This window comes from Anguilla anguilla, chromosome 11 (assembly GCF_013347855.1).
Source record: "Anguilla anguilla isolate fAngAng1 chromosome 11, fAngAng1.pri, whole genome shotgun sequence".
Lineage (NCBI taxonomy): Eukaryota > Metazoa > Chordata > Actinopteri > Anguilliformes > Anguillidae > Anguilla > Anguilla anguilla.
The window spans coordinates 12,402,382-12,416,000 of NC_049211.1; the positions used below are offsets into that span (position 1 = coordinate 12,402,382).

A 13,619-nucleotide genomic window follows, 5' to 3' on the forward strand; every position below is an offset into this window, starting at 1 on the left:
ATAGGAATTAAGTGTAATAATCAACTTCTGATTCTGAGATCCAATCGATTATTCTTCACTTGATTTCAAGGGGACATATCAAAGCGCATGTGCAAGTCCCACTCTTCCTTTCTGCAAAATTCGTCGCAATGGCTCCGGTGGTCAGTAAAATCATCTGTTTAAAATGGTTGAAATGTGTCATGTTTACTTGCTGGGTACCCATTTAGACCGGCTGAGGTCATGCTGCACAAATCTGGGATTTGTAATAGAAGTACAAACTAAATTTTTTATGACGGAAGCATTTAGTTTAAAGAGTTTTTGTGGATGAATCTAATAGTGCGGCCTGGTCCATTGAACCACGTTGTAGCTACGCGCCGACTCGGTACCTGTAGTTGGAATATAGAGAGACGTTTCTGTTGTGGTTTTTCATTTAAAATACTTATGTACGTGTTCGATAACGATTCGGTGTTAATTTTGCAGTTTTGAAGCTGCATGTCTAGAATAACTGGTTAATAAGAATGTATGAATTGAGTTTTACATTGTAGCGGTTCATTGAAGAGGGAGCTCCTTCGGATTCTAGCCTCTGTGGAAACAGTGCCCAGTAAGTTAGCTAATTTAGCTCGCCTAGCTAGCTGGTTTCTTTCTTTATCGGGTACAGACATTTATCGTTGAGGGTTGCATAGTTTGCGACACTTGTCTTAGTACGTAATATCGATAGTATTTGGTTAGACTGCTTGTTTCTGACTGACTACATGCAGTTGTTTACCAACTGTTAAAATAGCAAGTTTGGCAGCTGTCAGCCCGTCGGTGTGAACGGGATTGATATTGTGTTTGTTGATGGCTAATATTATCACTGTAACGTTGAACAACCCTACTCCACCTACAAGCTATAAACGGTTAGCTATTGATAGTAGGGACTAACAGCTTGCTTGTTACTAGCAGTAGTCTTTGTGGGCACGTAAGGTTGGCTGTAGCTTTGACTTGTGTTAGGAGGATGTCAGTCCCCCCCCCCAAGTTATACATAGTTTACAGGTTAGCTGTAAAGGCCAGTAATATGAAGTATTGCATCACGAAAAGATGACCATGCAATCTGTCAAACATTAGATAGGAAACAGAATTTTATTTTTAGTGCAAGTGTCAAATAGGATTAAACATGTTTGATGCATTGTCAAATATGTTATTACTTGCTGAAAAGCAGAGTTGAGGGTGGGAAAAGTGTAGTTGGTTTGCTAGGAAACAGACTTGAGTTCTGCTCTCGAATTGGCTTTCTTCGAAAAAATTTACATTGTAAACATGAAACAATGAAATACAAACGTTGATACGCCACTTAGCAATGTAATTTGTGAGATTCATGGCATAATTTAGACCACACTGTTCAGTCTTTGTAAGTGCACAGTGCACGGCTCAGTTTGAGGTAAACGGTTGTTTTATTTAAAAATTTTGATAATGTTTATTGTTCTAATTTCAGAAAAAGCAGACCACGAAGGGTGGGAAGAAGAAGAGGCAGGTGCTTAAGTTCACTTTGGACTGTACTCACCCTGTGGAAGATGGCATCATGGATGCTGCTAACTTTGTAAGTTACCTGCTGTCTTTCAAGTCATGACTAACTGCAATGATAATTTTACACTGTGTATTTAGGGTCTATTTTTTTCTGCCTAAAGGGTTCTCTGATCTTTCAGGCTTGATTGCCCTGGCACAGGCTGAAAAGGGTCGCCTCACAGGATAAAATTTGAAATAGCACCCTTCTGCTTATAAGTGTAGTTGCTTAACAACACACTAGGCTCTGGTGCCACTTGATGGGTGTAATTGCTCATATACGTCAACTGCACCCTCCCACAAATCCAGTAGAATTTCTCAGAGTTGTTAAGAATTCATACTGGCAGTGAGTGAGGACTTTGTGGTGACTTGGTTGGGTTGGTGTCCCCCATTTGCTACAGGAGCAGTTCCTTCAGGAGCGCATTAAGGTGAATGGAAAAGCTGGCAACCTGGGCGGTGGTGTAGTGACCATTGAGAGGAGCAAGAGCAAGATCACGGTGACCTCTGAGGTCCCCTTCTCGAAACGGTAAGTCCCTGTGATTTCAGCATCCGTCTTCATCACCCTGATGAATGTTTTTGGGAGAGGAACTCCTGGCATGCATGCATTTGACATATGACCATTGGGAATTGCAGAATCAACTTATACCCTGGATTTAATGGAGATTCTGACCAATGTAAGGTCAAGTATGTAAGAACTTTGTTTGAATAGTGAGACCAGGCCTCTCAGCCCAGTTAGTGGAGTAGTTTTTCCTTACAATCCAGTGTGTATACAGAACTACCAAGGGTCTTTGCTTTTGTTACTAAGTTCTGGAATTGATTTGTGCTGTAATAATTTTCTGTGTAAAACCTGTGAATTTTCACATGACTTGTTCTGTTCAGCTTTGGCGTGAACCGATGACTTGATTTGGCAGACCTAAACGGAGCTTGTTCAACTTCTGAACCAGACTGGTGAAATGCTGGGAACCTTGAGCACAGCATCACCTGCTTATGTATCTTTTGTAATATTTTTAATCAAGAAGTTAACACCTTGGATTGAATTGAAGCCAGAACACAAATCTTTGGATCCTTAAGACGAGCGTTCATTTCCCCGATCTTGATGGCAGGGGTACATTGTCAGGCAGAAATCACTGTTTTATGGTGATGGCTGTTAGCTCTGCAGTTTTCAAAATGTTATTGTGTTTTGTTCATTAGAAAAGAAAAAGTAGCATTTTTTCCATAAGTAGCAATTTTGTTGCACAACTCTTGTAAAACTTTACACGGCCAATTTGCAGATTTAAAAATTAAACTTGCTATCTGTGCAGAGCAACTCACTTGTTCTATTCCAACCTGAATTTATTGTAAAATATGCAGTAAGCTGACTCTTAACATGGAAGGAATAACATTAAGGGCGCTAATGTTACTGCTTATATAATGGAGCGTTGTTAATTCAGTAGTAACAAGTGATGTCTCATTGCTATTAGCCTAATGGGCTAACATGCTTTTCAGGAGTCTGGTTTGGAGTGCAGAGAGGTTCGATTTCCCCCCTTTGGATCTTGTTTGTTACAATTGCTTTGCCATGGTTGTAGCTTTTTATGATTGCCACTTTGCCAAAAGTCAAGTTTATTACACGTTATAACGTATAACATATTTTTAAATTTCCTCCATTTATTGTAGAATACAGCTTGGAGAACAGCCTGCATGATTGTATGTAGTCATTGTTGCAAGGCCCTTTTGCAGTAGCTAATGGGCTCTCCCCCTGCTGTTGGAATGCCACAATTTTATGTCAGGATTCTCTCCGGGAATGAACACAGTCTCTCCCAAGCTGATTGATGATGATCAAGAGCTAAATCAGTGATAAGATATGAATCGTATCGCCACGGACCTGAAACGCATCCCAATGTGTAAATAAATCTGTCCACTTTGGATCGCGACCCGGCGGTGGGGGGGGGGGGTGGGGTGACTGGTCCTGTTGTATGAGCATGTAGCCTATATGTTCATCCAGGCTTTTCTGTTTTTGACCTAAAGGTGTCACAATGCCGTCCCATCACTGTAGTAATCAATCCTGTTTTAGATCCCAGAATAACTACCCTGTGCAGTTTGTCTGTTTCAAAGTCAGTGTGCGTGTGCTTCACCAAGCTGATTATTTCTATGGATTTGTCCTCCTGCAAGTAATAGCCTCATGGAAAATTTATTATCTGGTTTCCACGCAAGTCGCAATATGAAAATTACAGTGTTTAAGTAGAAAATGACCCGTTGATAAATTCTGACTCAAATGAATATTCCATTTTATTTTCTTTAGATCTCAGTGTAACATTTGATACTGTTGATTGTGCTATTTTAATCAATTGCCTAAGAGACTGTGGGGGTTTTTCTGGAAATGGTGCCCAGCTGGTTTAGTTTTTACCACTCAGTGTCATCTACTGCCATAAGCTGTAGAGTTCCTCAAGGATCCATATTGGGGGAAGTTTTTTCTATTTAAACTAATGCTGCTGCTTGGCCAAGTAATCAGTGCATTACATTTCATTTCTGTGCAGTTGACACTCAATAATACTTGTTTACTAAAATAGTTGTTCTTCATGACTTTCTCAAAGACCTAAGAAATGGAAAACACAGAGCTACACTTTGATTACTGAAGTCCTGCTACTCAGTACCAAGCAACAAGTACATTTTATTCATGCAAATCTAGGGTAAAGAAGCTTTGTTTGTTATCTTTTAATGCTGAGTTTTGGGAAACATTAAGAAGACATCCCAGGCATCATCTAAGAAATATATAGAATTAGATCTTTCTGGCCATTCCAAGACGGAAACTTTGTCCTCAGAATCATTTCCTCGAAATTAGACCATTGAAATGCTCTGTGTTTATGTCTAAATTGCATTATTTCACCTGCAATTTATTCAGAATGCTGCAGCTGGACTGCTAATTAAAACAAGAGGACTCGTATTACTCTAAACTGGGCTCCTCTACATTGGCTCCTGGATGATGTTAAATACATTTTAAGATTTAATTAATTACTTTCACAGCAATAAACAGACTATCCCCTAAGTAGCCTACATATCTGAGCTACTTGCTGCCTATAAGCCAAAAACGAGTTCTCAGATCTTCTGAAAATGGCTTCTTTTGTGTCTCCACTACACAATTAAAAACAAAAAGGTGATTTTGCCTTCTCTGCCCTGGCCCTCAGTATATGTAGCTAATTATTTACCAGAAAATTTCAGGGCATTGTAGTAGGTTTTTAATTATAAATCCCTTGTAAAAACGAATCTTTTCAGGCTCGCTTTTTATTCTCTAATTACTTTATTTTCTTTTATCGATGTTTCTTTTGGACTGTCTTTCGTGGAAAGTTCTTTGCACATCTTTATGAGAAGCGCCGTATTTGAAAAGTTTATCGTTATTGTTATGTAGTGTTTTGCTGTGCACGAGCCAGAAGCTATTTAAGGCAAACAAGGACAAATTATTTGGGCTGTATCGCCACTAAAATTTGTGTTACAAGTTTCACTCATTGCGAGTCCTGCAGGGAAAGAGACAAAAGTGCCCTGCCAACGCTAGACATTGTAGTCTGGAATATTTTATTTGTGTTTCTGTAATGCACTTTATCAACTTCCTGGGGGCCATTAATGTAAAATAAAAACTATATATTTTTCCCAGGGACAGGGGGACTTTGCAAACATAGTGTGCCAGATACCTGTTCTCATGAGGTTTCAGGTTCATATTGCAAAATTATTTTTTGGGGTAAAATACATTTCCCTAAACCTGTGATTGAACAGAGCTGTTGGGAACGCCCCGTTGTGTGCTTGTGGGTTTGTCCGATCACTGCACCGCAAACCAGTGCTTCAGATGAACACACCAGTACACAGATAAAATGCATGGATGATGTCTGTTTTTGTGTGTGCACCACCTTGTAACTAGAAGAATCTTAAGTTTGAAGGGATAGCTCACATTCTGGAGTTTATTTTATTTAGCCTATATATATATATATATATATATATATATATATATATATATATATATATATATATGTATGGGACATTTGGGGTGATGTGGTCTAAAGCAAGAAAATGCACTTCAGGTAACATATATATATACACACACACACACACACGTTTATTCACTATTATAAAAATCTGTTTTATATTGTGTCAATACGTATTTCCTTCTCAATTCTAATGCAGCATCAGCTCTTAATTTCCAAGGGCCTATGATATAGGAAGCCATGCCCCAATTTCCTTGACTGTAGCCTGCATGGCCATAGGAAATGGTTCCAACGGAAAATAAGATTAAATGTCATTTTCTGAAGAATTGATCGGGTAATATGCACACATTACCATCTAGAGGCATAATGACACTGTTTGTTCTGCTTTGGAGTTACTTGAAATGTATTTTCCTGCTTTAGACCACAAACTCTTAAATGCCCTGATGCCCACCACTGTTAAGCCAACAGACTCAGAACCTTCTGTATCTAAAAAAAATCCTTGATTTTACGTGAACTGTGTGTGGGCCAATCAAAAAAAAAAAAAAAAGAAACTATACACTGAAAACTGAAATATCAATAATTCTGAAAGTGAACTGTCCCTTTGAATCACAGGTAGGGCAGGGCCTTTGCACCCTTGAGTATGACATGGTGCTTAACCAGAATTGTTTCAGTGAATATCCAGCTGTATTATGTGCACATCGGCATAAGCATCCCTGTTTTGCCTGCAGATACCTCAAGTATTTAACCAAGAAGTACTTGAAGAAGAACAACTTGAGAGACTGGCTGCGCGTGGTGGCCAATACCAAGGAGAGCTACGAGCTTCGCTACTTCCAGATCAACCAGGACGAGGAGGAGGAAGAGGATGAGGATTAAACATCACGCCCGCCAATTTTCTAACATCAATAAATTCTCCATCCTCTTTGAAGCTCTCCTGTGTGGTGTGGCTTCTTTCTCAAATGGCGATCGGTTACATTTACGTAATTCCCGTTGAAGTTCTGAAAGTCGACGGTTAGGTGTGAACTGAAAAACATACGGTTTGCCTTTTGCCAAAGCGAGTTCTGCCTCATTTCCGTTAAAGGGAATAGCAGGCCGCGTTTGCGCCGGGCCGCAGCCTCGAGGCCAGTGATGGCTAATGATAATGGAAGCCGGATAAAGTGGACAGATCATTAGCTAATGCTGTAATTACTGAGTTGCTCCGAGTGTGCTGGGAAGCTCTGGAGTTCATTTGCGCATCTAATTAGAGGAATCCGTAAAGCCGTAATGCTCTGGCGTCAAGAGTTTGTGTTCCAAAATATGCAGTAATTCCCTCAACCGCCAACTCACCCACCGGTACGTTTTGAATAATGACCGTATAGCTACAGTTAAAGCAATTGCATTGCACTGGCTTACCACTTGGTACAGTAAGTGTTACTTTTTTAGGACGGGGGTATTGGTATGGTATACTAGTATATATTTTTTGTATATGGCTGGACTGAACCGGCCAACGTCACAGACATGCGTGGTGTAACTTCATCACTCACTCACTCACTCAGTCACAGACATTTGTGTTTGTAGGGCTGGCCAAAAACGTTGCCATGAGCACAAATGTTATGTTGCAAAATATAAAAATGTGCATGTGTGCACAGTTTTGTGTATGCACTGTGAAAGTTAGAATTTTTCTTATCTGTTGCATAGGGGAACCAAAACTACAAATACAACTTTACACAAATAACCAATATACAATATAGCGTGAGTGTCCAACCTGACCTTACAAAACCACTGAACTTTGTTTCAATTTTCTGGTGATGTAATCTGTGATGGTACTTTATCCTAGTTCAATCTTTATCCTATGGAAAATGAGGCAGCTTGATTATGCATGTCATTGTGATTTCTGTGATGAGTTTGAATGGATCTTTCCTCCGAAATGGTTAATATTAGCATGCTTTATCACTGATATCGCTTGAATAGAGTTGCTGGAAAATGGAAAAAAACAACAACCATGTAGTAAAATATTTTGCCTGGTTTATTTGAAAATCTACCCCTTAATTTGTGATAAAGAGATATCAAATATTGAGATTGGCGGGTTAGTATAATCTTAAAACCCTCCGCAGGCAGACAGATATTTTGGCAAGTGTAATTAACATTTTAAATATTCTGTTTTTGGATAACATATTTAAATTTCCCCCGATTGGAAAGACACTGATGGAGGAAGAATTTGCAGAAAACCTTTCCGGGAGGGGTGAGTATTTGGCACATTTTCTCATTTTAAAATAGGTCCTTCAAGACTTTTTGTCCCAAGGTGGCGCTCAGTCCCGCTTTTATTGTTCAACTGTTTCATTATTTCTTATATTTCTTATACGTTCATATTTAACTATTTTTAAAAACGTATTTTTGCTACGAACTCAGACCAGACATAACTCCAACTATTTTACGCTGCTATACAAATTTTGTGGATCAACTGTAGGCCCACTAAATGTATGTTTAATATGGGGGGACTACCCTATGGAATTGTTTATGGAAATTATGGATTTGCCACAATTGTTAAGATTTAAAAAAGAAAAAAGCTTGGCCCAATCAAGTATGTGTGCACATTTCACCCTTTTGAAATTCACTTCGTGTAGTCTGCAAACACCTTAAAGCATCCATGCAAACTTTGACATATATTTCTCTTAACATCTTTTTATTTAAAACTAATGGACACAACTCACTTGCGAATCTAGTTTTTCCAGTAGTTGGTTACAAAACAAATGTGATTGAAGGCGTCGAGCTGTGGTCTGCAAGTAAAACGCGAATTCGTGAATTGATGTACGCCACAGGTAATAAATATCAAGTTTATGTTATTTGTAATGTTACGTACCTGATTATATAATTGTACTGATACAACAAAGAAAAATTTGCTCTAGTTTTTTTTTTTTTTTTAATCATTTATTTGATTATTTCCTGAAGGGTTGCCTAGTGGCGTCTTGCAGTGGTAACCTTGACAACTGCCAAAGTCACGCTGAGCCAGTGCGCAATCAGGGCTATCCTCTGTGCGTAACGCTAGTTTTCAGTGGACTCGTACTCGGACATTCTTGAAACTGGAAGAAGGCTATATAGACTGCAATTGCATGGCTGATTTATAATGCTATTGGTGGACAAAAGCTTATAATTTGTTGTAAGAAATCTGGCAATCAAATGGTTAAATGCTATAAGCTATTCGGTTTCATAGCGACATTCAAGAGAGATGTTGCGTCTGACACCAGTAGCTATCACGATCGACTGCAACACACAAAGACACAACTATAGTTACCTATTAAGTTGGGCTGTCATGTCCCACGTATTGTTAGGCATTACGTGTATTCGCGGCGTCTTTCTCATTTTAGACACAGACCTTTTGAAAGAGGACTTATTTTCGGAGGGTCGCCCGCACGACCAAGCTGCACTGTCTTCAAATTATTTTAGTAATATTTACATGTCAGTTTATATATCCATTTTGTTATGCTCGTACATTTCTTCTCCTATCTTCGTGCACGTCGAGTGGCTAGCCATTTAGAGAAAGCTGCAAGCGAGTAATTATCCAAAGCCTGGGTTTTGTTCTCTCTCCTTTATCCTTGTGTAACCTCACATTCGACAGAGTTTTAAGGGGAAACCGGGAAAGAGAAAGACCGAACGGCACTTACCGCTGTTGCCACTTGCAGCACCAGCGTACTAGTATAAATTGTGTTAACCAAGGGAACATGACTAGCTAGCTAGTAACTAGTTCTGTAGAAAATTATGGGATGGATTGCCATGGCAACAGACCAGACGTCACTTTCTGGGCATGTGTGTTCCATTTTTGTCTCTTTTTTATTTTCAGACTGGAGGATTTGGATAGAGCAGAGCAAGGGGAGAAAGAAGCTTTTTTGCTTATTGAATAAAGAGAGCAGCCATCTTTCTTGAAAAAGGAAAATATAACTCACTGCTCGCGAAAATATAAAGCTAATTCTATGCAGACGTTTAATGAGACGGTGGCATTCTGAGGGTTAAGTTTCTATACTATTCTAGCCACAGAGGGAGTGCGAATTCGCGAAGGACAACGTATGCGGTAAAGATGCCAGGGTCGCTAAGCAATGAGGACGAGGGACAAGACGACATGGATTTTGAAGACGAAATACCAGGTGAGAGAGGAGTTCAGTGTGAGGGGAGGTGTATCCCCGGCTCCCCCCGTCAGATATGATCCACCGCCGCGCTGAGTAGAATGCGGAGAAAAAGGGCTTGCCCTGCGCAATTGTAGACTTGGAAAAGCGAGGAAGAGGTGGGATGAAAGGAGCGAGTGCAGAAATGACAGCCACTGTGAATGCTCCCAATTTTCGGGCATGGTTGACCCCAAAGTGTGCGTTATTGCATCGGTGTCTCCGGTGCCCGGCGTGAACGCTTAACTGACCGTTTGTGTTAAAAATATATAAATTGGAAGGCGCTTTCTGCAGGCAGCGGCCACAACATGAGGTGGTGCTACCAGATGATTTTGGGTTTTTCTGGTTGAAGTTGTAGAAACGATGCATTTACAGCGAGCAGGAGGGTACATTTTTATACTTGAAATCGACCGTCTTTTCACAAACTCCATTTTATGTACAAAGACTGTGGGTCGGGATGTTTACGTGATTTAGATACCTGTGTGCACCATTTTGTTACAGTTCTCGACTAGTTAATGACTTACTGTAGCCTACAACAAACCACTGATTTGATTGGCAATAGTTGTAGTGTGCCCTGCATCTGTTGTATTTTAATGACTTAGGTTTAATTGCAATCATTGACATGGAGTACTTTGTTTCAAAATCTCTCTTGGAAAACCCGCTAAAACATTTGCTTTTAATACAGGGCAGTAACATTTACTAGTTATAGTCATATTGCAATAAATGACACCTCTCTTATGCCAAATACTCTATATCAGTAACCACACTTCCTTGTCACAACAGAGTGTTACTTGGTTATGCTTCAAAGATACTGTCACCTGTTTTGTTTACTAGACTAAGCAGACAAGGTTTACTTTGTATCTATTATATTTAATCATCTTGTCAGTATAACTACATTATTGTTAATATGTGCCATAAACAGGAAGCACACAAAACGGTAACTAAGCTTGCCTGGGGCAGTTTAAGTTTTTCATAACCTTCCTGGTGGCCTTTTCAAGAGTAGATGCTTGCTAAGAATGACCATTCAATAAAGCTATGGCAACATATTCAAATTTACAATTGATAAATAAATAAAATGTGGCTATATACACCTTTGTGCCCGTCTTATGGATATCAATAACTTATCATATGCAGATCTCTTTACAGTATTTTTTTTCCAATGCAGTAATACCTTGTTGTATGGAAGCCATAAAATTGATAGATGAAACTATATTTTGAAATTACTTCGCTGGTGTTTATCAAATGACCTGCTTTCTGTGAGAGACCTGTGATGCAGTGCCATATAATCGCACCATTTGAATACATTATTGTCAGCCTATGAAATGGGCCCCCCAAAGCCATCTGGAAGCCTATGGCAGACTACCAGACGCTACCCAAATAGGACAGACCATTTAAGACGTTTGCACCCCCCTCCCTGTGAATTTGCGCATCACTGTTGAGAGGTTTCTGACTCTGCTTGTTAATCAGGGCCTGTCAGGCAGTGTCATTTAGTGGCTGTTGTGCCAGGCTTATCAATCTCTCGGGCAGAAATGTCTGGGCCCGCAGTTGTCAGAGTCAGTGTCTGTGTCAGAGTGGAGGTGCTGTGATAAAATGTCGTACAGTCGAGAGTCTGGACCAATACCATCTCTTTTTTTTCTGTACCGCTGTGTTGTTTTACCTCAGTAAAATCAATGTATTCATAGCTTTTTTCCCCCCCTTCCTCAAGATAGCTGCTTGCTTTGCCTAAATTGATGACAGATTGGAGTGGAGGAAAGACTAGAAGCTACATCGATTCTCTCGTCGCCACCCCCCTCTTATTTGCATGTTATTTTTTATTGCCGCTGAGGTTCAGGCTTAATTGAGGATTTGAGGAAGAAATATTACAGCCCCGAAGTGTAATTTCGCTGAACGGATTGGGTCTTGTATGGGGGAGAGGTGGAGAGCTAGTCTAGTGATCTTTGTGCTGATCCTGCTCTGCTGTGAAGGTTATTCAGCTGTGATGCAAGAGATTCATGATTGTTTTTTTTTTTGTTTCTTTTGTTTGTCTCCCGCTTACCACTCTGTGTATATATATCGACACGTCTTAAAAGAAAAAACTTGATATAATTAAATAATATTTAATCATTTTGTTTTTAATAATATTTATCATACAGGAAAATATGTGATTTAGGCCTAATTGTTGTTGGCAACTGTGTGATTTCAGTAACATTCAATAGAACATTATTGGTGGGGAAATAATAATGAATTTCTGTGAATTTCTGGACATCAGTTTTCTTAGTGAGTGCACATGGTTAGGACAGTATGTGCACTTGTAGATTTGAAATTATGCCACATGGGACAAAGGCACCTCAGAAACTGGGAATTTAACAAATGAACAAAGGTGACGCAACTAATGAGAGCTGCATTTGATAACATTAATTAACATTTGCTTATTGTAATTTATGTATTGAAAATGTTACAGTACAATGTGTATCGTGGAGTGCACAGGGCTAGCAAAAAATGAGAAAGAAATGGCCAAAGCCTTGAGCGGAGACTTGTGTGGAATATGCTGTTAGAAATGGATGTGCTCTATGTATATTGCACAGTGCGAAGAGGTAACACGAGTAAATGTGAAATGTTCCCAGAAGCATAGAGAGGTTACGAAGGGACCCTCATATGTTCTTATCTGTAGAAGAGGGAATGTGAGTGACAGACTTCATGTTGACAGAAGAGGATTAAGCAGCAGGAAAAAAAAAGAGAACAAAATATATTTTAGATAGGGAGATGATATTTTGGATATGTCCTGACCGGGACTGAAATGGCACTTGAGGGAGAGCAAGTGAAATAAAAAAAAAGGGTTAGGACATGCGTCATTTGCATAGATATGATAGAAGAAGCCATGGGGGTTAGTAAATGGAGTTGGAATAGACTTGAAGCTGAAGTGGACCTAAAATGGAGTCTTGGGCACCCAAGAAGGGAGAGCACAATGATCAGAGAGAGAAAGAGAAGCACTTGAGGAGGTCCAGTTCTGTAAGGGTGGTGAGCCGGACTGGACAGATGACCAAAATGAGCAACCCCGGTATGAGCGATTCACAGGTTAGCAAGAGCAGATGTAAAGAAAAATTGAGCCATTGATTCATTTTTATCAGGAAACGGCAGAGAAATCGAGAAGAAATGGGACGGAAGAACATCTGAATGTTTCGGTGTCTTGGATAGAAGGAAATAAAGATGGCAAAGGATCAAGAGCAGAACGCAGCACTGAGACGTGCTGCTGCTGGAGACGTGTCTTGTGTCTCAGACACAAAAAAGATATTCTTGGAACTCCTCTATCTCATAGGCAGCTGTTTTTTTATTTTAATGATGCGCTGTGAAGTAGACATCTCCCCCTCAGACCTGAATAGGTCTGTGCGTCTGTGCATGTGCATCAGGCTTCCAGAATGTTCCCAGCGTGACAGCCACTGTTCAAACCAACACCTATTACCATATCGGCAGCTGGCTAGTCTTTTAAACATCAGAAACACTTATTAAATACACAATAAATTAAGTGTATTGTGTCTTGCTTCACCAGTTTTGAATCCGGCTTATGTCTTGTGTGCGGATTTGTGCGAGTACAAACGTACAGCAGCCTTTGCTAATGGGCATCAGCACTTGCTGACTGCTCAGAGGTAAACTGTGCTAAAATAATTATGATTTACTGTACCATAACCAAACGATCTCAACCTGAGCCAAATTAACATTGGCTGAATCACCAGTGCTACCACAACAAATGAGTATCAAAGTCCTTATGGAAGCAATAGGTGAAATTAGTATCTAAAAATAAGGATTTTTTTTAAAGACTTGGTTCTTTGTAGAAATTATTTACACATGTGATCTATTTTATTGTTAATATTATTAAACTATTATTAAACTTGTCTAGCCACTTAATTCAGTACCCATTAAAGAAATAGAGACATAAATGTTCTAAAATACATTGTTTGTAAAACATTCTTAAAAAAACACCAAGGGTGAAATGTTAGCTAGCTAGCCAATTTGATAATGACAAAATTCATATTTTTAATTTGGTTTT

The 13,619-nt window shown here is 39.5% G+C and overlaps 2 protein-coding genes across 5 annotated transcripts in view; both read left to right on the forward strand.

Annotated features, from left to right (window-relative positions):
• Window positions 1-59: 59 nt before the first annotated feature.
• Window positions 60-6,390, forward strand: LOC118207807 (60S ribosomal protein L22). The gene is made up of 4 exons (XM_035381866.1): window positions 60-140; window positions 1,448-1,552; window positions 1,917-2,041; window positions 6,194-6,390. Exons 1-4 carry the CDS (start codon window positions 129-131, stop codon window positions 6,336-6,338), a joined length of 387 nt encoding a protein of 128 aa, XP_035237757.1. The 5' UTR covers window positions 60-128; the 3' UTR covers window positions 6,339-6,390.
• Window positions 6,391-8,483: 2,093 nt separating this feature from the next.
• The window catches only part of chd5 (chromodomain helicase DNA binding protein 5), a 39,901-nt gene continuing 34,765 nt past the window's right edge, over window positions 8,484-13,619 (forward strand). For all 4 annotated transcript variants that reach the window (XM_035383152.1, XM_035383154.1, XM_035383153.1 and 1 more), the window contains exon 1: window positions 8,484-9,580. In XM_035383152.1, coding sequence (XP_035239043.1) covers window positions 9,514-9,580 — 67 coding nt within the window. In that variant the 5' untranslated portion in view covers window positions 8,484-9,513. The remainder of the gene's footprint in view (window positions 9,581-13,619) is intronic.